General features: G+C 33.9%; 1 protein-coding gene across 4 annotated transcripts in view; it reads right to left on the bottom strand.

The window, feature by feature from the left end:
• Afg2a (AFG2 AAA ATPase homolog A) overlaps positions 1-25,667 on the bottom strand; it is a 314,577-nt gene that overhangs the window by 239,390 nt on the left and 49,520 nt on the right. For all 4 annotated transcript variants that reach the window (XM_074041682.1, XM_020172263.2, XM_074041683.1 and 1 more), the window contains exons 12-13: positions 7,041-7,094; positions 4,258-4,337 (exon numbers count right to left, since the gene is read on the bottom strand). In XM_074041682.1, coding sequence (XP_073897783.1) covers positions 4,258-4,337; positions 7,041-7,094 — 134 coding nt within the window. The remainder of the gene's footprint in view (positions 1-4,257; positions 4,338-7,040; positions 7,095-25,667) is intronic.

The raw sequence follows: 25,667 nt of genomic DNA, 5'->3' as shown, positions 1-25,667 counted from the left end.
AGTCAACTGTTTTTTATTTGATTATATATTTTCTATTGATGCGTTTGCACTACAGCAGTAGAGAGGAATAACTATAAAAGAGAGTTTATGACCCCCAAAGCTGAAAATATTTACTTACTGTCCTGTTACAGAAAAGATGTGTTGACACCTGTCTTAAAGAAGCCTCACTGCCATGACAATTATTACAATGATTTTTTTCAAAACTAAATATTTCAAAGAAATAATACATATATTTTCTTTCCAACTCCAATAAAAAGATTCCCTACCACTCCTTTATATAAGATTCCTAAACTACAGAACAGCACCTCATATATTCACTTTCAATTTTAAAGAAATGTTTAGTATACATTTTATATGTCATAAAGAACAGCATCTAAATTTGTTTGTTTTCTTAAAATGTACCTCCTTAGACCCCTTATCAACAGTTAGGTTGAGGGGTGGTTAGGAAGAGACCAAAAAAATTTTTAAAAGAAGGAAAAAAGGTCTCTACAGAGGGCTAGATAAAAAATAGCATTACCTATTAAAATTTTCAGTGTGTGTAAAGTGCAGACTAATATTCATTTTAAAGGAATGATACAGTAAGAGACCTATGCATTCTACAACAATAAAAATAATTCCCAATTCCTAACAAAACACTATAAAAGGTCACCTTTAATGTATGCCATAACTTAGCCACAATGTATAGACAAAGCACAAAACAAATTGCATAAAACTGTTATTAAAAATCTGTTATGTATTTCCCGTTTTCTTTTTGCTGTTTTCCTTAGCATTTCTGCTTACTTTTAAAAGGTTACTAATGTATAAGATATATTATATAGAATACACATTGAGAAAAACTATGTGCTAGGAAATAGGCACTGAATTTAACAACTTCAAACAGACATACAAATAGTAATTACAGATATCTAATACTGGTATTAGAGTTTATTAAAACATAGGAATTACTCCTTAAATATTGAGATACATGAGAAGTTTTGCTCTGAAAAAGAGATTTTCTATTCTAAATCGTGATAGTATATGAGGCAGCAGTAGTAGAGGTCAAAGAGCAGTGAACGAAAATACACATGTTCTAATCTCATCTAAACCACAAAGGAGTCCAGGGTCTTCTGTTCCTTCTGAAAAATAAAAGGTTATACTAGATGACTTGTAAAAATATTCCCAGCTGTAAAACGTCATGACTTTCATGAAATTTTAAAAGTCACCATAAAAATCACTGTGTTCTAAAAGTGCCATGTAGAGAAGTGACACGTAAAATAATCTCCTGGATGGGTGCAGTGTCACAAATTCACAGAGCATGCCTGAAATCTGGATGTGTGCAGTAAAAGCTACCCTATTACCTGATCATCACCTTAAAAACTCAGGAGCTCTTCTCATAGTGCTGCTAGCCTGGACTCTTCATTTTCAATGAAAGCTGGTTCAGAGCTGGTTACTCGAGAAGAAACCAATTCTGAACTACTAAGTACAGAAACAACTATACAGTATCACAGATTATTTGCACATCTCAGAATCAGTGAGCTCTCAACTGAGTACTTGTTTTCATTTTCTAATCTATTTAAATAATCTTTTTTACATTCTAGTCATAAAACAAAATCTCAAAATATTTCTATATAAAACATTAGTGTTAGAAAACAGAAGAGATCAACCTTTTTCCCCCTAAATAACAAAACTGTCTTTCTTCTATTTCTGAGGTTAAAATTTCTTTCATATTTTAAATTTGTAAAATGAGATGTCTCTTAGAGCTTTTAGTTTCTCAGCACCATATATTTTCTTTTGTTCATTCTTTCCTTTTTCTTTTTTAAGACATGGGGTCTCACTATGATGCCCAGCCTGGCTCCCAAGTTCCTGGGCCTAAGTCATCCTCTTGCCTCAGCCTCCCAAGTAGCTGAGACTACAGGCAGGACCACCATACTCACCTTTATTTTATATTTTAAGGCAGCATTTTCTTCAATAAGAGTACATAAAATGTTTTACAACTGATGGTATCTGAGACTGATGAAATGCTATAATACCTGTCATGTGAAGTTTTTCTAATTCTGAATTAACTCTTTCTGAATTTAATTAACTTCTTCCACTAGGATATCAGATTTATTAGTATAGGATTCATTACTATCTTGATTACTGTATTTCTAGCAATATGGAAATTATTTTAAGAATTTCTAGCAGAAATTACTATAAAAAGAACGATGAAGTTTTCTAAGCAGTTATGAAGTGCTAAGTACTATGTGAAATACATTACATTTGTTTAGTTCCCACAACCTAGAATTTGTTACAACTATCCCCATTTTCCAGATAAAGAAAAAAAAGCTTAGAGAGGTAAAGGAACTTGTCCTCCATCCTGTACACAATTTTATGTCCAACACAAGGCCTGTTTCAGAAGGAACACACAATAAATATTTAGTGAATGAATCATTTCAAAGGAGTCTAATTGACCAATTAGAAAGAGGCTCATTACTAATGTAAGTCATGAAGAAAATGCACAATAAATACAAGCTTGAAAGTGTACATGTCTTAGTTTTCAAGTAATTAGAGAAAAGAATTACTTCTAGGTGATACAAGTCCAATACACAATAAGGAACACACAACTGAAAATAGAATGCTACTCTATGAGAATAATAGTCATAAAAAACAAGCTATGTAAAACTCAATGCAAATAAATTACAACTCAAACTCTCCAGAACCTTAGGATTATATTTATTCATCAGCTTCATCTTTGTTTTCTGAAGATCAACAACTAACTTGATAAATTATGACCAGAATTTTTTTTTTTTTACAAAGGAAACTGGGCAGAATATATGTGTACTTCATTTGGATAAGGCACTGAGTGAAGGAGGTATGCAGTACACACAAATGCTCCCTGAAAAGTTCAGTATGAAAAACTATCAGAAGAAATGATATGTAGAAGCTATAAACCATTAGCATCTCTAATATGTTTGCAAATTCTTATTGAAACAAATTGCCTACAAAAACAGGATATTTCTAAAAAAGTGTCTTCTCTGATTTCCAATACTATTTCGAAAGCATTTTGTGAGAACTTTGCTACATATTCTATACCCCATTTGGTTCATATTTAGCAATGTGTCCCACCCTGCTCCTTTTTAGTTAGGTAAACTTTGTACCATCTCAAACTCAGGAGGAATATGAGCACTCAAGTACACCAACTCACAAAATAACAACAAAGATGAGTATTCATGGAATATCAAATGGGTGGCAGATGGGGAGCAGGGAAGTCTATCTCCTAATGATAGTTTCTTAGTGACAAGTTATACTGTCATCTAATGAGGCAGTTCTAACTTGGAAACAAGATAACAGCAATGTTTCTTATTACATTTAATACAGGTCTTATAAACTGTTCTGCCTATCAGCAAAAATCTTATATTTAATAATGATAATATATAATTATACTCAATACATACATCAAGATATACAAACTCCATGAATTAACATTATCTAACACAAAGTATTCACAGTACTTATTGAAGGACTTCTAAACATTAATGGAGATAAAAAATCATACACTTGTACTCACTTCTGTTACATACACACATCCTTCTCACACACATCTCTTTGAAATATAAATAAATCTCTTTATTGCCTCAGGTTTAGAACAAAACTACTATAGGTTGAGCATCCCTAATCCAAATATCTGAAATCTGAAACACTCCAATAGTTAAAACTTCTTAAGCGACTTGTTGAAAAGTCTAAGCAAGTATTCCAAAATCAAAAACCTCTAAAATCTAAAACACTTTGTGAGCACAAGCAGTTTGTATGAGGGATATGCAGGCTGTGGTAATTTATATTACATACTAACTAATTATGCTATAAGAAACAAAGTTTATTCCAGAGGATTTAAAAAACTGTAATAGTATCTTTTATTATAATTGAGTGCTACTATATCAAATAATTATCCTTAATCTGGCTTTGTTTACATTTTGAATTATACATTTAAAACAATGTTAATTTTAATAGGCAGTACCAAGGGGTCTCTGTAAATAATAAACTATAAAAATTAATTCACATGTCCTTAACGGATATCAGCATTTTTTCTAATTATATGGGAAAATATTATAAAGTGATTAGATGAAGTAATTTAATAGGTATAAGGGGAAAAAATTACACAGACTAAAAAATGTTTTTAGGAAAACATTTAGGAAAAAGGTCTCTTAGGGAAAATGTACTAACAAAAAACTTTGTCTAAGAAATTATATTTACTCTATATTGTAATTACGAATATTTAATATGCTATCAAGTATTTCTTACCTGCCCCTTTCAACTGCCAAGGCATCAAGCTCGTCAAAGAAAATTATGGAAGGAGCCACTGCTCTTGCCTTTCGGAAGATCTGGTGAAAAGAGTACCACATTAGCCAACATCAGCAAACTTCAGAAAATTCTATAGTTGGTTTCAGTTAGAAAACTGTACCAATTCCCTTATTTACAAATCAACCAACCCAATCAATTTGTGGTTACCTTATAAAGGATGACCACCACTGGATAGTAAATGTAAAAGGAAGTTCTTCAATGATTACAGAGCCATACCTACCAATACATATCCACACAGGTATATAGGAGACAATGAAGTTAAGCAATTAGACAATCTCAATTAAAATTTCAGCTCCACCATAGAATGATGTATGACCTACAGCAAGTAATTTTGCTTCTCTAAACAGCAATTTCCACATCTAGGATTTGGAGACAATAATAAATGCCTACCACAGAAGAAATTTTTTAAAGAAATGAGTAAAAAAAAGAACATAAAACATTTAATACAATGCCTGGAACACAACAGAAACTCAATAAATGATAAACAATATTAACTATCATAAACATGTTTAAAAGAAAAAGATAAGTGTATAAAATCATCCACAGACTAACATAAAATACTCGTTTCTTTCAAAATTATAGGGAAAAATAATGGCTGCTGTAAAGTCAGGATAAGAAAAATGACCAAAACATGAAGGAACACAGACTGGCTTGAGCAGAAGCTAATCAAACTACCAAAATCAGAGGCCAACAGGCCATCAGACATATGTAAGATATGTAGAAATAAGCTAGCATAGGCAGAAAGGAATCTGAACACATATGATTTATAACCTAAGCACCGGTTTTTGGTCACAGGTAGTATGATCAGAATAATACCAAAGTTACCAAGCCATTAATATGAGTAAATATTGCCTTTTTCATGCTGTTATTAATTAACATCCTATAAAATTACCATCATATACAATTTCTTTGTTGTTTGAAGTACAGGGGATTGGACCCAGAGCCTTGGGCATACTAGGCAAGAGCTCTTCCATTGGAGCTGCCCCTAGCCCTTTTGTATTTTGTTTTTGAGACAGGGTCTCACTAACTTTGCCAGGGCAGGCCTTCTGCCTGCACCTCCCAAATAGGGATTACAAAAGTGCATCACCACAATAGGCCATCATCTTCATTTTAAAGTGGGGGTGGGAGGGTGGAGGACAAAAAGAAACTTAAAATCTTTTCTCATGACAAACTATTCAATCCTTAACACTCCTGGTTGATATCGGGTATTTAACAAATGAGGACCATCTTTCCATTAATATTTTGCATTTCTATCCTTACTTAGTTTCTATAAGCCTCCTTGCATGAAGGAGGTCAATCTCTGCTTAGAAAAAGCCAAAGATGTGTGGTCAAAATGCTGACTCCAGTTACCTTGACTTCATACAACTTTACCAGCTAATACAGCTTCCTCAGTGTGAAGGAGGTTCATCAAAGGAAAGAGTATCACATTAGCCAAAGATCAGCAAACTCCAGAAAATTCTATAATATGAAAAATTCACTCAGGAATTTGTACTTAAGATCTGACTTTAAAACAAAGGAGACAGAATGAAGATTCCTTGTCTAAACCACAAGGCAGAAGTAAAATAAACAAAGACAACAGAGTGAAATTTTCATATATTAGTGAAAATTTCATTTGCAATTTGCTTACCAGTTTATTTACTTTTTATTATCGTTGTATTAGGGGTATATTGTGACATTACCAAAGTACTTACAATATATCAAAGTTGAATCTCCCCCATTATTCTCATTTATTTCCCTACCCCCATTCCTGGAACAATTTCAACAGGTCTTAGTTTTCCATTTTCATACATAAGTACATAATATTTCCACCACATTCAACCTCCTACACGCTTTCTCTACATCTTTCCTACTCCCACTGGTGCCAATCCCTAGACAGGGACCTATTTTACCTTCCTGTTTTCTGTCCTTGAAAAATAACAAGATATTTTTGTTTGTATACTAAGCTCATTAAATTTAAAGAGCTATCTAGCTTAAAGGACTTAGATCTCATTCTGAAATCACCTGTTAATCTTCATAAATGTAGACATATTCAGTATGCATAATACATAAATATAATGTATGTGTGTGTGTATATATACATATATATGCATATATATGTAGTCTTTTAAAATACCATTTTGGGGTAAAAGAAGGAAGTTAAGAAGGTGGATATGGTTGATGTACAACTTCCTATACAAGAATGAATAGAGAATTTTTAAACCTTTTGAAATCACCATAAGAAGGGAACTAAGGTAGAAAATAGAAAAATAGAGGAGATGAACCAATTCAGGATATAATACATATATACATGGAAATGTCACAAGGAAACCAATGTACAGTTATCTTAAACAAACCAAAATGTCATTTAAGGAAAGCAGGAGATCAGAACAGGTCCTGTCTGGGAGGATGATACCAGTGGGAGGGGGCAGAATGTGGGGAGAGGTTGGAGGAGGGTAAACATGGTATAAATATTGTGCAAATATTTACACATGAATGTAAATAAAGAATACCTTTTGAGGTAAAAATAAATGCTAAGATATCATCATGCTTTACAAACAAACACAAGCTAGTACAATTTACCAAAAACTGCATTTTCAAACAATAAAATATTTGCCTGAAGAAAAAAATGTGCCATTAGAATATGGAGTTGGAAATTTCAAAGTCTGTTATCCAAAACAAAATAGAAACCACAGGACAGGAGTGTGGTTCTTCTATGCAGAGTGCCACTTAAGGCATAACCTTACCTCTCTAACTGCTCTTTCAGATTCACCAACGTATTTATTCATTAACTCAGGTCCCTGCATAAAAAGAAAACAACTGTTAGTATCTTCATAAACACAACGATGCGTATTTCTTTTGAATGAGATATGATATATATATATATATATATATTTTTTTTTTTTTAAGTAATATTGTTGTAAAATCTGCAATTGTTCTCTTCAAAGACTGATATATAAAATTTGGGCCAAAATGCCAGATGTCCTTCTTGGCTATGGGAATGTTCCTCTCAGTGCACTCACTTCTCCTCCCAGCTTATGGCTATACTGATGCCGTTCTCTACACAAGTCCGAATCCAATGCGCACGGATGGATAAGAGATGTGTGTGTTTCTTTTTCTCTCTCTTCTACCATTCTCCTCCTGCATGCAAACTCACACACCTTACTTGAACAAAATTCATATTCTATTCCACAAAGATTATGGGTCTAAGCAATTCACAGGAAATATCTAGATATTTGTCTAAACAATTTTCATCAATTTTTAAAATTTCAATTAAAATATATAGGCAAGCCCTAGGAGAATGTCAACTAATTCCACAAATTGGTAAGGGGAATGTTTAGCTTAAGATAAGAAACCATATTGCAAAGAAAATCAGCATATAAAATGAAGACTACTATGATAAAGGCAGGCACCATTGAAACATAGTCAAGGAAAGTTCCTAGAAAAAGTAGCATTCCAGGTGAGCCCTCCGTTAAAAGATGTGAAATACATCAAGACTCAGTAAGAAATCAAAACAGTCTCTGATGAGCCAAAATAGATATTACAATATGCATTTTCACTGCAGAAGAGTTCTAAGTGTCTTTATTCAGAGTTCACTGACTTTTAAATTACACACAACATTAACATACTTGACTAAAACTGATGTAAGAATTTAGTATAGGTAGAACACAGGATGCAGGGAGATTGTGGGCATCAGTAAGGCTATTTAAAGTGGACAGCAGGGCTATGTTATTTAAAAAAAAAAGAGTTTAGGGGTTGCAGACATAGCTCAAATGCTTGCCTATCATACACAAGGGCCTGGGTGCAATCTCCAGAACCAGAGAAAGAGAGATTGTTAGTTTAGATTTTACCTGGTAAGCAATAACTTAAACATTAGGGTAGTGAAACCATATAAGTAAATTGCTGAATGATGACTCTGCCCACAATGGAAAGCATGGAACATATGAAGCCAAAGAGATCATTTATGAAATATTTAAAACAGTAAAGGTGAGAGATGATGAGGTTAGGATTAAGGTAATACAGTTCAGTGGAAAACAGACGATAGCCACAAGACTATTAAAAAGATAAAATCAACTTAATTTATAACAAAGAGCAGGATGTAAAGATGAGATTGAAAAGTAATTCAAATTTGACTTAATAATATTTTTTGATTATTGTATGATGATGACTTAATTCATCCAAAGGATTTTTAGTATATTCAGCATAGCCCAGTGCTAGTAGCTGGCGCCTGCAATCCTAGCTACTCAGGAGGCAGAGATCAGGAGGATCATGGTTCAAGGCCAGCCAGAACAAAAAAAAAATCAATACCCCTATCTCAAAAATACCCACCACACACACATACACACACACACACACAAAGGGCTAGTGGAGTGGTTCAAGTGGTAGAGCACCTGCCTAGCAAATGTGAGGCCCAGAGTTCAAACTACAGTAATGTCAAAAACATGTATATACATATATAAAGATATAAAACTATCTACCTATCTCTATATATATTCAGCATAGCAGATCTCAAAATATAACTCATAAGAATATTTAATTTGAAATGATGAAAATAAAAAATTAGAATCATAATTATAAATACCAGTATTTACTATGTGCCATGAACTACTCTAACCACATATTAACTCACATATATAAAATCTCAAAGCAGTTATTATGATGACTTTCCATCTGTGAGTAACTTAAAGACTGACACAAAAATCAAATTCAGGAAAGATCACAACTAAACATCTGGCATCTTAATCCCTTTGCTGAAATTAACTGAACTGACTAACATACAGAGGCAACTGAATCATTTATTTATTCATACAAGTAGGGAAAAAAATCATGTTCTTATAAAAAATTAAAATATAGTGAAAATTTATAACTATATACAGCATACCAGCAATAAAAGCAAAAATAAAACAAAGATTCCTTCCAGGTAAAGGAAACAAGGAATAACTGAACAGCAAAGAGGTAACAACTGTGTTAGATCATTTAGAATCCCTGAATCAATATGGTTACTTAATTTTCTTAGGTATTACTCAATAGTTACTTCAAAATAATGTGTGTGCTACAACGCAGACTAGTAAGGAATAAAAAACAATCGTGTTGGCCCCAGTCTTACAGACTGCTGGATATGAAACGGCAGAATAATTCCAGAGCTCCAGAGAAAACATGAGGTAATTTTAGAATCCAGCTAGACAAGGAAAGAGCCAACAAATTAGGGGAAAAAGACTAAAGAATTAGAAGCTGCCAGAATTAGAAAAGCAAAGGGGCATGTGTAACAGAATGTACAAGGGAAATTTTAGGATATGAGGAGTTTATCATGGAAAGAGGAATTTCAGGGTACAAGACTTTGTAGAAACAATTCCAGGTGAGAACAAAGTTCAAACTGCTAAGCAATGGAACGAACCAGAATGTTGACAGGGAGGGAGGTCCTAAGTTTTATTTTTTCAAAACAATTCATCTATCACAAAACATTGAGATTCTGAACACAACACCTTAATTAATTCCTATTGTCAAATGTGATGTAATGCTAGTGTTAGCAACTTCCTAGAAAGCTGTCATTTCTGCCCACACAAATCACATCATTCTTCCTTTTAGAATCTTCTGTAATTTCAACTAAACTCAGTCATCTAATAGATGTTTCTCCAAAGATTCAGGACTCATAGAAGCCAACAGACAAATCTGTTTTAACTTTTAACTGGAAAACCCAACAGCTTTTCAAATTAGAAATATTACAGTACTACTTGTTTCTGGAAATGGTATACTACAATGCTGCTAGCCAACCTTTTGACATAGCATGGTTAGAAAAGGAATAAAGGCATAGGAGATCTATGCTCAAGGTAACTAGGACTTGTGTGGTCAAAATGGCATAGTGAAGGGAAGTTCAGTAAGAGTATCCCAACAATATGGCACCATTTTTCTCCCCAGGCACTTGAATTTGAAAGAAAAATGAAAGGCAGAACAGATATCTGGCAATCTTAGTGTTAGAAGCACAAAAGTTAAGACTTCAGAGGATCTCAACAGGGAGAAATCTTAGTAATGTACAGACTTTGAACTGGAACTCCAAATACTATGCTTAGTGCCCAAACCTGTTTGATTAAGGTGATCTACCCTTAGCATAACTTCCTGTATAAACAAAACAAATTATATCAAGGAAGAATACAACATCATAGTTAATTATTTCAAGAAGAAAAGGAAATTATCTTGGGAAGAACTTAACAGCATAAGAGACACAAATAATAACTTTTCATATGCAATAATATTTCAGGTGAATATAATACAAACAATAAGTTATGTAATCCAAAAGCCATTTGGTGAGGAGGAAAAATGGAAACAATTATAAAGAGGTGGGGACAAAAGGGCATTGAAGTGGCCAAACAAAGGGTATTACAATCTGCTATGGTTTGAATGTTTGTGTCCTCTTAAAACTCATATTAAAATTTAATCCCCAATGGGAAAGTACTTAGAGATAGACTCTTGGGAGATGAGTAGGTCACAATGGCAGAGCCTTCATGAATGATAGGAACTCTTATTAAACAGGCCCCACAGAGATTCCATACCCCTTTCCACCACATGAACATGTAAAAGAATACTGTCTATGAACCAGAAAGAGAGTCTGTACCAGGCAATAAATCTGCCAGCATCTTGATCTTGGACTTCCCAGTCTCCGGAACTATGAGAAATAAATTTCTGTTGTTCATAAGTCACCCAGTCTAAGGCATTCTGTCATAAAAGCCTGAGCAGACTCAGGCAGAATCTAAGCAGGATGACTACAGAGTCCATAAAAGCTACAGAATATTGCAGCATGAGTTAGGTAAGATAAGCATACTCATAGAAGGGTGGTAGTGGTCAGATACACGGTATGAAGGATGTCAAGGAAAAGCAACAAAGGACAGTAAAATAAGATGAGAAGAACATTCATGTAACATGATGGCCTTGTATATAGTATCAGAACCCTGCTGGAGTAAAAAAGGTATTCCAGGGGAGAAGGACCATAGCACAGACTATCAAAATCATCAGAGTGAGGAGGATGTGACAAAGGGAAGGGGTGACATAGGTGTAGGAGGCTAGTGGGTAAGGAGCATGTCCATACAGAAAAAAGCAGAGGAGAAACAGTAATGGGGATTATAACCAGAAGGACTGATCAAATTAAGTAAGTAAATGAAATAGTAGTCAAGTTTTTTATTACTAGAGCAGTGAGTCAAAAATATAAAAAGAAAATGAGAATAAATTCTCTTGTATTGAACTTCAAATCATGTAAATTCAAGTTTTTAAAAATATTTAGGTAAAGAAATATAAATGTATAGACACGTATGTGGTTACCTAAGAATATATGTGTGTGTGCACATACAAATGTTTCACATATGTATGTGTATAGATACACACACACACACACACACACACACACACACACACACATGCCTGGGTTCTGGTCCCTTGGAAGTCCTGAGGGCAACAATAAGCATATCTAGCACATAGAATTTGGCTTTGGAATTCTAAGATTATGACTTCTATATTATCCATCAAAAGATGATAAACACTGGGAAAATGTTTGATTCTAAAACTGGAACAGGCAAAGTGCAAAGTGAGTCTGAAAACTCTTCTTATTCCACATGTTAAGAAAGTATTCCAACAATGATGATGATAGGCCAAAAGCAGACAAAAGACTGCTTAGGGGTGCCTACTAAGCAAACCGGTGCAAGTGAAGCATTAATACAAGTAGTGATAATAATGAATGATAGTCTACTGAGCACAGGAATTCATGAGCCCATAAAGATGTAAGTAAATACAAGTAAAATAAAATTTAGCCAAGGTGTGGTAGTATATGGCTATAATCCTAACACCTGAGAGGCTGAAGCATATAGATATAACCTCAAACTAACTTCCCACAAAGTATTAACTTCACAGGGGCAGAGTGATTTTATAATGGAGAAGTCTGGCACACACCACCATTAAAAAATTAACACCGCTAGAAATCATACAGATTAATCTGATGAAATACAATGAAGACTACAGTATCATTTCTATGAATAACCTAAATCTAAGCATAAGGAATTATCAGAGGCCCCAATTGAAAGATATTCTATATAATATCTGGCTTATAATTTTCAAAAATGTTAAGGTCTTTAAAGTAAAGAAATACTGAGGAAACCATTCCGAAATGAAGACTTAAAACATAAGACAAATAAATATAACAAAATTGTGGACTGATAATCATTTTGCCATAACAGACACTGATAAAAATTTTGAGTGCCAATAGTAATGTTCTAACTTGGTGTTTATATTGTAGTTATAAAAGAGAATGTACTTCTTTTAGAAGTGCACAGTAAGGTATTCTGATGTGATAGGACGTATCTCCACAGCTTATTCTCAAATGGTTTAAGGAAAAAAGCATGACTACTGCAAATTTTCTGTAAAGCAGACAAAAGCAGATAGAATTTGTTACCAGTAGATTTCTGGTATAAGAACTGTTAAAGGAAGATCTAAAACCTGGTGAAAATTTTATCAAATATAAACAATGCAGATCTATGCAAAGAAATTAAGAGAGTTGTAAATGATAATTATGTGGCTGAATACAGAAGGATTTCCTTTTTATTAATTTCTTTAAGACATAACTGACTAAAGCAAAAGTAGTACATTATAGAGTTTACAGCATATATAAAGGTAAAATATAGAACAAAAAAAGAAAAGTATGACATAAGGCTCTTACCCTATACAGAGTGATAAAGTGTTATTTAAAGATAGACTATAAATATATACTGTTAGCCCTTGAGCAAGTATTTTATAAAAGGAACATGAAGAGGTTTAGTAATTTAACAACAGAAAAAATAAAACAGGATATCAAATTAATTCAAAAGAAAACAGGACAGAAAAAGAAAAGAGGAATCAATTAGACAGTCCAAAAATCATGGGTCTAAGGAAGTCTTTCAAAAACTACACCAAATTAGACCAAGGTGATCTTTAATATTATTTTATACACTGCTTGTTAGATTATGAGGGTAGAGCTCTCATGAATGGGAGCAATGCCCTTATAAAAAGAGACAGAAGAGCATCACCTTTCTCTTTGCTCTTTGATGATACCTCCAGAAGATGCTATCTGAAAAACAGACACAGGATCTGCCAGACCTTGATCTTAGACTGTTCAGCTTAAATAACTGAGAGAAAGAGATTTCTGTGTAAATATAATAATATGGTAGGTAATAAATAAATAGGTTAGGACATAGAGGAAGTGAGGCAGGAAAAACCAAGAACAAAAATGAAGAGAGAATGAGAAAAGCATCTAAAATTCAGACTGACAAAATCCTGCAACCCCAATGACAATGCCACTCATCTTGTTCAATTAACATAGGTGCCTAGCAGCATTACCACAGCAATCCCTAAGCAATGACAGAGTCAGTTCTTACGCTTTTGCCTCATTTTTTAAATTAATCCAAGATATTTAAAACACTATTTCAGAGTAATAGGTAATACAAACTAAAGACTGATACGATCTTTGAAGCTAATTAAGGGGCAAGTACATGAAATGGGTGATAACATTTTAAAAATATTATTCATCGGTCAAGGTACTTCAACATTTCTGTCTGAAATCCACCAACAATCAAGGAATACATAAAAGGAATAAATAAAGTTACTGTGTATCTATAAACAAAGACTTGCTTGAGATAATATTTTTTGCATTAATGTACATTAGCTTTTTCTGCATTAGTGTACAAAGGAGTTTGCTGTGATATTTCCATAGATGCATATAATATACTTTGATCAGATTCATCAACTCTATTACACTCCCTTAAACCCCCTCTCCACCTCCTTTTCAGACAGTATTTATTGGGTTTCATTATGCTATCTCCATATAGGGATATGGTGGGTGGTGGGATAAAAACCCCTTTTACGCTCAGGGACAGTGATTATATTATTTATAATTAACATACAAATCATCTGTACATTGGTACTTAAACTGTCTCCAAGAAATTGTGCTTACACAATAAAATTGGTTAAGCTTATCTCCCTAAATATGCTAAAGAAAGACTTCATGACTCCAATTTCATCACTGATGATTTAATTAATCTCAACTTCTGAAGTAATGCATCCCGGAAAGAGATATAATTTGGATAAAGGCCAATGTTAATTATACTGAAGCACGATATTCTCACTTTTTAAAGAATTTTGAAAAAATAGCAAGAACTTAGTACCAAATCAATTTCACAAGCCTATTTTCAGACACAGATGAGATTATGTATGTAAACGGGACACAAAAAACTCAGTCACTAATAAGGTAAATAAATTTGAAGGCATTTTTCCAGGTAGTGTGGGATCAAGGCAGATGAAATGTAAAGGTCCAGATAGTAAATATTTCAGGCTCTTTGGGCCACATACTGTCTCTACCATATACAGTCTCTGTCACATGTGTTTCTTCTTTTTCAAATGTCTCTTTAAAAATGTAAAATTTATTCTTAGGTAGGGGACTGGAATGAAACAAGCTGTAAGTAGGTTGGAAGTGATCTAAACACTGCTGTTTTCTGATCCAAGGTCTAAATTAATCTCATACAATTTAAAATAGTTCTCTGTCTACAAGATCAAAAGCATCAGAAATGTCAATGGCATGACTGCTGAGGAATGAACCTAGACTTCAAAATATCAAGAAGACTGAAGAAAATACTAAGAAAAATCAATGACACATACACAAAAATTTTTAAATATCTAGTAATATTGAGGATGTTTACTCATACCCAATGAAAAGAACTTCCGGGTGTGTATACCCTAGGGAACCTCTTGTACAAAAGTAATTTGTTTACAACAAATTAAAACTTGAAAACAACTAAAAATGCATGAATCCAGAATGGGTAAATAAATTATAAAATTTTCATAAAATGAGAATTTGACTAGAGTGTCAAAGTTTGAATGGAGTGATAGACAAAGGAAAGTTTGGAAGCAAGGAAGAACAATAAAGAAGTTATCATATATACTCAAAATACACTGCCATATGCATTTACAACCAAGAGTGAGAGTTCTTAATGTTCTGACAAAAATTTTAAGGCTCATGTAACAATTATAATTTTTCCCATTGATTATTAAGGTCATTCTGTGTGGTTTCACCTTGCAAGATTATTTTTATGGTTCTGCACAAGAGAACAAAGCAATGAATGCCTTCCTGTTCATAATATAATATAAAGTCAAATAAGCAAAACTGATACTTTTCATTTACATGTGGCAAATTATACTTTTACCTAAATGGAACCACAAACAGACATTAAGAAAGGAAATAAAACAAGGATGAGTTCCCACTCAATACAATAAGCTTTAATTAGCAGAATTGGTTTTTGTTGAAGGTTAGATATGGTAAGAAATTTTTATGCAGATTTCATTTCATTAGGGCAACTAATTAGACAAATTGTGGCCTGACAAATATCAGAATGGAAATTGCTAGTATCACTGTTTTTATTATACTTACATGCCAAATATGTATTATAACTATTGTTCTTACAACAACTCTCCATAAAAGCTAAGGGGATGATATAAAACTCAGTGAAGACATTTCTCCAAGCAGACAATTAACTCAACATACGTATATATACTGCTTTTTTAATCATCTGGCTTAACTGAAAGAGATTACAGAATATGGAGAAATGGTCATTGTTCTCATAGACTATGATTCTCAAAAAAGAAGATAATTTAAACATCAACCTTGAAAAGTGTAAGATTATGGTTATTTCATAATGTCTTCTCTGATAAGTACAATGGCAATATCTTTACATTGTTAATAGAAAACTTAACATGGCTTAAAAACCCAATGTAAGATAAGCAATATTTTATTGGAAATATGAAAATATGGTTAAGTAGCCTCAACCAGTTGAAGAATCATTAATTCCAGTATCATGTAGAGGTAGGCTGACTACAGAAAGCCTGTGGATAGGAAAAAAATTTTTTTTTCAAAAAGAAAAAAGAAAGAAAAGAAATTTAAAATTTTTAACCTCAGAAGTTAGTGTTGTGAAAAAAAATCTGGCTAAAATAATTCAAGCACTAATGATGAGTAATGGTAATAATGAAACACACAGTAAGGTCCCTGGAGAACATACGATTCTGTACTGAATGACATGCTGAAGAACATTACCTAGATTGAGCAGCCTACAAAATGCAACCCAAATAGCTGAACTGTTATGGTGCACTGATGTAGAATTTAACATGTCAGAGATATTTTGTCACGAAGGGATTTTGAAATTCAAGTTTCTAAAAATCACAATATTCTGGTACTGAGTTGCAAAAGTTTCAATTTAGTTTCAAAGACCCATAACTATATGTTGCTCTACCATTAAGAGAAAATGATCATAATCCGTGCTGCTGTACTTTTTGGTCTATCTCCCCTTCTTAAGAACAGAAGGCAGGAACAAATAACATGAGCTAATATTGTGATGTCATGATAAATGTCTGACATGTATTATTCCTACCACGGTTTGTACACTGTTTGGGTATGTTCCCCATGGGGTCACATGTTGGGAGCTTGGTTCCTGGTATGGTGGAGCTGAGAGGTGGTGGGACCTTTAAGAGATAGGGTCTAGAGAAAGGTCTTTAGGACTTGGAGAGAACTGTTCTCACAGGGGATTGAAATGGCTTTTGTGGGATCCCTGAGCTCTTGGGAGAGCAGTTGTTATAAGAGCAAGCCTAGCTTCCAAATCACCCTCTGGCTTCCTGTTTTGGCATGTGATCTCATACTACTACATGTACTCTTGCCATGATGCCATCCACCATTGGGTGCTCATCAGAGACCAAACCAATGAGCTCAATCTTGGAGTTTCAGCCTCCAAAACTGAGCTAAATAAGCTCAGTTTTCTTTTCTTTATAAGTCAGCCTGCCTCAAGTGTTTTGTTACAATAGCAAAAAAACAATTTAAGAATGTTATCTCCATTGTTGCTTGCAACTGCCATCTAAGATGTATTTTGTCACTACAATTTTATTTTTTAAATATTAAGTGCAAAGAAGTGAAGTAATTTTTCCAAAGTCACACAGCTTAATAAATTACAGTAGTGGGGTTCAAGTCTTTTAACTCTTACAGTTGATAGAGGAACTGTTACAAACACTTAGCCACAGAACACTACCAGTGGAAGGACTTCAGTAGTCATATAAGTCTAACCTAACATCACTTAAAACCTGAGACAAACAAAAGGGCAAAGAACCAGAGCAACATGCCAAAAGTCCTAGAATGTATCAAATAGCAGAAATGATAAGAATCTAAACTATGCTGTCCTATTTTCCCCAATCTTAAGAATGTATCTCCTTAAGATTATACAAAGAATGGAAATTCAAATTCAAAGGTACTAGCAGTGAGCAGACCAAGTGATAAAGATGAAGTCTAATTCTTCCTAAATAGGTAACTGCATGGGTTAGCTTGAAAATAACACTTTTATTAATATCCATCATAAACAAGGGCCCATTTATAATAAACTACAAGGCTTAGATGAATACAATACTGGCTGAGTCCTACCATTTACTTGTAAGTTATTTAATGCTTTAAAAATAATACACAAATCCCTAGACTGGATAATATTGATAAAGCTAGATAAGGTATTTATTTTCCAGTACGACTTAGCAAATAATTACAGTATGTTAGTCCTGCCACTTTTTGCCTCCTACATAGCATATGCTTCATTGATACAGCAGTCACGAAAAGCTGCTGGAAATTTAAGTACCACACACTGGCTTATTTGGGCACAGTGTTATTTTTAGCACTCCATGGCTAGGATTTCCAGTGTGCAAGTTATAAAACAACAAAAACATCATGGAAACGTGTGTAAATATTTGTCCAGCTGTTCTGTTACTTTAGTGAGAACCAAACTGGACTTATCTTTTACTGTGTTTCATTATTTTATACCATATCGCAAATTTAAGTATTAAGATTTATACCTCATGCTCTTGCCATTTTGCTCATTTAATCACTACTGAGTTTTTTCCAGTCTTCCCAAGGGCTTTTTAAATGTGTCCAACACCTGCCTGGTACTTTGGGCTATTACAATTCAAATTGACTTTTTATAAGTTCTAAAATGTCTGGGGAAGGCAAGTTAACCTACATGATTACTATGGTTAACACACATAACACGTATGGAGTATGCTCATAAAAATCCAAACTCAGTGAGGTAGAATTACATATACATAATGTGAGTAAAGGATCTTGAAATTAATAAAAAATATGGCATCAGCACATAGAGAAGGCCATTCTGAGAAAACACTTCAAAGAATTTGAAAACAGGCATCAAGTATAAGTCAAGAAAAGCTATAGGAAAGTTAAAATGGAGGACTGGCAGAGAACAGATTTCAAGCTGTTTCTCTCAAAAAGGTGCAATATAAATGTTCCCCACAATTCATTCATTCAGGGAGGAAAAATGATGTTGCTTCAAAACTTCCATTGTGGGTACCATGATGACGATAATTAAGCAAACAAGCTGTGAAATGTGCAAGTACACATATAGACATGCCCATGAAAACCACTTCTGTTACTGTTGACCACTCTTGTTACCCTCAACCTCCTTTACTAAGTTCCACAGAATCTCAAACATTGATTCTCAATTTCCATGTTTTATCTCTACAAATTATCATTCTCATGAGCTACAACTGACTTTTAGCCATATCTACCATTCAGTCCCAAAGGTATTTTGAACTCAACATGTCTAAATACCAATTTGGCATCTTTTCTTGCTTCTCTTCCTTGGTATTTCCATCTGTCAAACATCAAATATTAAAATTGTAATCACCTTTGACATTTTTCTCTTCCCATATCCAATCAAAAATAACTGCCAATTCCAAATGTTATCCATTTCATTACAGTGTTTAGTCAAATGTCTGTCCCAAAACTATAAGTTGATAGAGAGCAAAGAGCTCATCTAATACATTGTTTATCATGTACAGAGCTTAGCATTCAGAAAGTAATATATATTTTTCCATTGTTCCAACTGCAAAACATATTTTTCCAAGTGTGATACATGCAAAATTATACTTATTCCAACTGTAATTTTTATTAAAACAAAAAATAGTCTCTCCATCAGCTCACTTATCAATGAATAAAAAGTGAAGCAATAAAATTTTCTTTCTATTATAGTCCTTACAAGTCTAAAACCATCTTTCTCTTTCTAAACCTCTCTAGGTCTTTTGAGATTGTAAATGCCAAAGGTTTTATTATTATGGTTCCCACCAATTTTTGCTTTTAACCTAATGTTATGCATGGAACGCTCTCATGTCAAGACATCTCTTTATATATTAGCTTCTTCAAAGAAAATTTAACACTCACAGTCTAAATATATGCTGCTCCAACTTTTAACAGGCCTGCTTCTATACGGTACGAATAAAGACAAATTTAAGTAAATACAATCTAACTCTCAAATAATTATGAAGCTGACAATATCATATTAAATATTCCATTTGTCCCAAGAATCACATTACTATTATTTCCTAATAGACTAACAGTGAGAAAATAAAAATAAGTCTATATCTCTATTTAATATTGATGTTAATAACTGCCAGTTTAAGCAAATAAAGCACATAAGATCACATTATTTGGAGAAGTCCAAGGCTTCAAAGATAAAGCAAAACAAAACAAAAACCTACACTAAATTAAACAAAAACTCAAAAGGTTTCAGACTCCAAGGTGAGCCCACGTAATAATATAAACATACAGAAAGAGAGCATGAAACATTAGGCATGAAACTGAACCTAGCAGTTCTTGTTGCTCCAAATTAGAAGGAGCACCCAAAGTGAAAGAAACAGTCCTCAAAACACTAAGAAAGAATTTATAGTGCTGGGGTCTGGGTTTGGGGCCAGAACTAACACACACTTAAGAACTACAGTGAAACAAGCAAGCCCTAAACTCATGTTTTCCATTCAAGTTTTTTTTTTCCTTTCTCCTTTTTTTTTAAAATCATTTTTGCATTTATTTACATGTGTATACCTCTCCCCTACTCTAGACCTCCCAATCCCCCCCTTCCAGGCAGCTCCTGTTCCACCCTCTTCTCCAATTTTGTTGAAAACATGAGACATACTAAGAAAGACAAACTGTTTTTGCTAGTTTGGGATGAAGATAGCTATACAGAGAGATTCCTAGCATTGCTTCCATGCACTTATGTATTACAACCCACATCGGTTCATCTCTGCCAGACCTCTTCACTACTTCCTGGTTGTCTTCCCATAGTGGCCTCTGCTATTTTAAGATTTCTTTATTCACTCCTCAACAGGGAGCACATCAACCACATTCAAGTTTTAGGATTCCTTGCCTTTCCCTATTTCTCTCATGCATGTTCTCCCCTTAGTGTGTGACCCATGTCCAATAATATTACTGCATTTGTTTTGGGTCTATAATCTGCATATGAGGGAGAACAAGTGATTTTTGGCCTTCTGAGCCTGGCTAACTTTGCTTAAGATGATATTCTCTAGTTCCACCCATTTACATGTGAATGATAAAATTTCATTCTTCTTTGTGGCTGAGTAAAATTCCATTGCGTATAAATACCACATTTTCTTGATCCACTCGTCAGTTGTGGGGCATCTTGGCTATTTCCACAGCTTAGCTATTGTAAACAGTGCTGCAATAAACATAGGTGTGCAGGTGCTTTTGTTATAATTTGAGTTGCATTCCTTCGGGTATATCCCTAGGAGTGGGATTGCTGGATCACATGGCAGATCTATGTTTACCTTTTTAAGGAGTCTCCAAAATATTTTCCATACTGGTTGTACTAGCTTACATTCCCACCAGCAGTGTATGGGGGCTTCTTTTTCCCTGCATCCTCACCAGCATTTGTTGTTGGTGGTGTTCTTGATGACAACCATCCTAACAGGGGTGAGGTAGAATCTTAGTTTGGTTTTGATTTGCATTTCTTTTATGGCCAGCATGGATGGTGAGCATGTTTCCATGTGTGTTTTTGGCTGTTTGAATTTCTTCCTAAGAAAAAGTTCTGTTTAGTTCAATTGCCCACTTCTTTATTGGTTCATTGATTTTTGGGGAGTTTAGTTTTTTGGTCTCTTCAATTTAGAGACCATTTCTTTTGTTGTGCATAAGCTTTCTAATTTCATGTAGTCCCATTTGTGCATCCTTTCTCTTAGTTGCTGGGCTGCTGGAGTTCTACTGAGGAAGTCTTTGCCTATTGTTTCCAGGGTATTCTCTGCTCTTTGTGTACTAACTGCAAGGTTTTGGGTCTGACATTAAGGTCCTTAATCCACTTTGAGTTGATACTAGTACAGGGTGACAGGCGTGGATCTAGTTTGTTTTCTGCAGGCAGACAGCAACTTTTTCCAGCAACATCCGGGTCCTCCATTGTGTTCCAGTGGTCTTCATGTCTGTTTTTGTGCCAGTACCATGTTGTTTTTATTGCTATGACTCTGTAGTATAGTTTAAAGTTGGGTATTGTGATACCTCCAGCATTGGTCTTTTTGCTCAGTATTGCCTTTGGAGTTCTTCTCAGTAACTTTGCACTACTGTCATGGATGAGGGATGACTAGGAGAGCTCTGCTCTAAAACGTTCACCCATGTAATCCACAATCATTCCCCATGACTGCTCCTTCCCTGTAACCCACTCATTCTCTTTACTACAGAGCAGACCTCACAGTTGGCCTTCTATTTTTTTTTTTTTTTTTTTTGAGACAGGGTCTCAGTATGTAACCCAGGCTGGCCTCCAACTCTTGATCACCTGTCAGCCTCCTGAGGGCTGGTATTACAGACTTGCACCACCACACCCAGCTGAAGACTTGGCTTTATTAACTTCAATTACTTCACTGGATTACACATGCCTGAATCTGTGATACTCAAACCTTTAATTTATAGACTTTATTTTTAGTAAAGTTTAAGGTTTACAGAAGAGATGAGCAGACAGTACAAAGAGCTCTAATATACTCACTGCCTACACCCAACCCTGCACACTGATTCTCCTATTATTAACCATATAATTAACATGGTATGTTTGTTACAACCAATGAATCAAGACTGATATATTATTAAAGTCCACAGTTCACTCAGATTTCCTCAGTTTTCACTAATGTCCTTTTGTTGCTGTTCCCTATCAAGGATAACATAACATTACATTAGTTATTGTCTCCTTGGTATCTTATTGGCTGTGAAATTTTCTCACACTATCCCTTTTATTTTTTTTTTAGTAATTTTGACAGTTTTGTGGAGTAGTACTCAATTTTGTCTTCCTCATGTGTTTTGATAGTTAGATAGGGATTATACTCATTCAGGGGGAAGATCATAGGGTTTAAGTGTGATCTCACCACATCTATCCAAGGATATATACTATCAACAAAACACTGACGATGTTAACCATAATCACTTGGCTGAGGTACTGCTTGTTCAGTTTGTCCATTATGAAATAGCTCTTCCCTCTGTAGTGAATTCTTTAAAAAACAGTCAGTATGTACAACCCACATATAAAGAGTGGGGAGTTATGCCCACCCCCAGACCATTTTTATTTGCCTTTTTAAATGGAATCCTTTCCAAAATATATACTGTACAAATGTATCCTACTTTAACAGATGAGAAAACAAACAAAGACAACTTGTTTTAGATTAAAAAAGCAGAAACTGCCAGGGTTAGAAAGTAGACAAAAGCTATCTGAATTCTAGCTTAATGCTAGTTTTGTTGTGACTTACTCGAACCCAAGGGCACAAGTTACACACTACCAGGTAAACTTCAAGTACCACATTATTGAACTAACAGTCTCTTCCCAGGCACATCTCATCAGTTTCCCGTTTCTTCAGCAGTGATTACACTTTCTTATTAACGCAATCAACTTCTATGCTTGGAGCAAAGCCATGCTATTTTTTCTTTTCTTCGTCTTGTAGAAACAAAATTATTTTTCCACTGATTCCTCAGAAGCATCTTTCTATTTCTCTGAACCTACCCTATAGAAACTGCCTAAATTACTTTTTCTGGTTATTGGTATAATTAATGAAAAAAAAATCAGTGGATACTAGCTTCATTTTAAAAATTAAAAAATGTAAATGAAAATGGAAGAGCAAATAATACAGTGGTTAAGAGGTCTGATTCTAAGCCAGGTATGATAGTATACATCTGTATTTCCAGCACTTAGGAAGTGGAGGCAGGAGGATCACAAGTTCAAAGCCAGTCTGGGCTACAGAGACCTGTCTTGAAAAATCAAGGGCTGGCAATGAGGCTCAGTAGTAGAGCACTTTCCTGAAATGCCTAAAGCTCTAGATTTGATACCCAGCACTAAAAACTAAAAAGAGCTCAGACTGAGGGGAATAAAGTTTTAAAAACAAATTTCAGTTCTAATACCAGCACTTCAAGCTTACAATAGTCACTGGTTCATTATCCTAAAATGTAATCCCAGAAACTAATCTGAAAGCATTCCATATGTAAGAGGTATGTAAACAGTTTTTCATACACTATGTGTAACATGGAAGTTCTGAACTGTATAATAATCAACATAATTTTAAAAACAGAGCCTAGAGCTGAATTTGGAATTTTCCAAATTTAGATAATCTTGCACCTCTTTTAACAGAATAAGAGATCTAATTAAATGAATTATAATAATCACTTTGAACTGTGTGCTGCTTTGAGTAAACTACACTTTTTTCCTTGAAAATGGATATATTTTATACATTTTCTGTATACTGAAAAAAAGTTTCTCAAGAAGTCAAGGATATACTAAGCCTGACACTCCTGTACTCTCCAACAATGTTAACAAAAGACTTGTTGAAAATCCTGATCAGATCCTCTTTTTTTTTTTAATGTTTTATTATTTGTTTGTGCGGTAGTAGGATTTGAACTTAAGGCTTTGCACCTGTGAGGCAGATGCTCTACCACTTGAGCCACGACTCCAACAGATCCCTCCTTTTTCCAGAATCAGTAACAGTCCAGTAATCCAAAGATAATTAATGATTGTAGTACAGCATACAAAAACAAGAGAGAAGCAGAAAGGAAGTTTCAAATGGAAAATATTTTCATAACAAACTAAATTTAAGCATATGTCAAATGCTGCAATCTACACAAAAACACATAAACATGCCAGAGGATATTAAGAATGCATACAAGCCAAAGTGAAGTCTTAACTCAAGTAAATATGTATTTTAATCTTTGTTTAGAAAAAGATACACAGGGGAAGCTCAAAGGCTCTTTCACAAACATAGAGAAAGATATTTAAAATCCTGAATCAAAATTCTTTATCTTAGGGAATAAAGTTAATTTTTGTGAAAAGTGTTAGGGAGTTTCTCAAGAGTAAGAAAAGAAAATTCCACTCTACATTTTTTTCTGGTCTCCTTCAAAATGCATAATATTTATTTATTATTTCGAAGAGCTCAAACTGAACTATAACACCTAAGTCTCTTTAGAAAACAAACATGCACACTGAAACCAAAAGGCAACATTTTTTCACACAGAAAATTAAAACTAGAATGAGAAGAATATGAATTTACAACTACTTTGACTTCATTTCTATGAATTTACAACTACTTTGACTTCATTTCCTCATCTGTAATCGAAATGGTATTAACTATTTTAACTCTCTGCACAAGTATTAATCAGACCAAGTTTTCATGTTCCCAACTTTTTATTTTGAAAATTGTTAAAGTTGAAAAGAACAGTAAAACGAACCCCATTGTTCATAAAAAATATCCTCAACTCCCCCTTGTACTATGAATGTATAATATATATAATATATATATATATATACTCTGCTTAGATTCAAAACTAAGCAATACTGTCAAATTATATTAAATCCTATACAGAACAAAATCCCACATTAATATCTTAACATCATTTACATCTTCTGTGTGTGACTTAAAAGAATTAAAATTTTAATGGAAAAAGCTCACATAACATTTGGAATGAAGGGCTGGGGATAAAGGAGAAGGGTGGAAGGGGTGAATTCAACTATGATATATTGCAAGAATGTTTCTGAATGTCACAATGGACCCCCCAGTACAAAAATAATAAAAATAAATAAATTAAAAAGTTAACTATTGGATAGTTATTTTACATGAACATGTTTGAGACACCAGAACCATTTATAGTTTCCTCATAGTGAAAAAAGACTAAAAGTGCAATTGCTCAAAATTATGAAACGTTTTATATTCAAAGAAATTTAGTAATGTGCTTCTAAGTAATACTAAGGCTGTCTAGTAGAAAAGTAGTATTTGTCCAGTAGCATCTAGAACTTATACCTCAAATCACACAAAAAATGAGATAGTAGTTTCTAAACAATAAGTGTGCTCTTAAATTCAAGTCTAAATGACTATGAGGTAGATTCTCATCAAATAAGTATTATATTTCAAGTAGACAGAAAATATCCTAATATAAATATACAATGGTGGACTATACAGATAGGAACAGAGAAATGGAGAGAGGATAGTAAGGGAATGCCAGTAAAACAGCCATGCCCATGTGGTAAGAGGAC

Source organism: Castor canadensis, chromosome 9 (genome assembly GCF_047511655.1).
Source record: "Castor canadensis chromosome 9, mCasCan1.hap1v2, whole genome shotgun sequence".
Lineage (NCBI taxonomy): Eukaryota > Metazoa > Chordata > Mammalia > Rodentia > Castoridae > Castor > Castor canadensis.
This window is presented reverse-complemented; position numbering and strand designations above follow the sequence as displayed.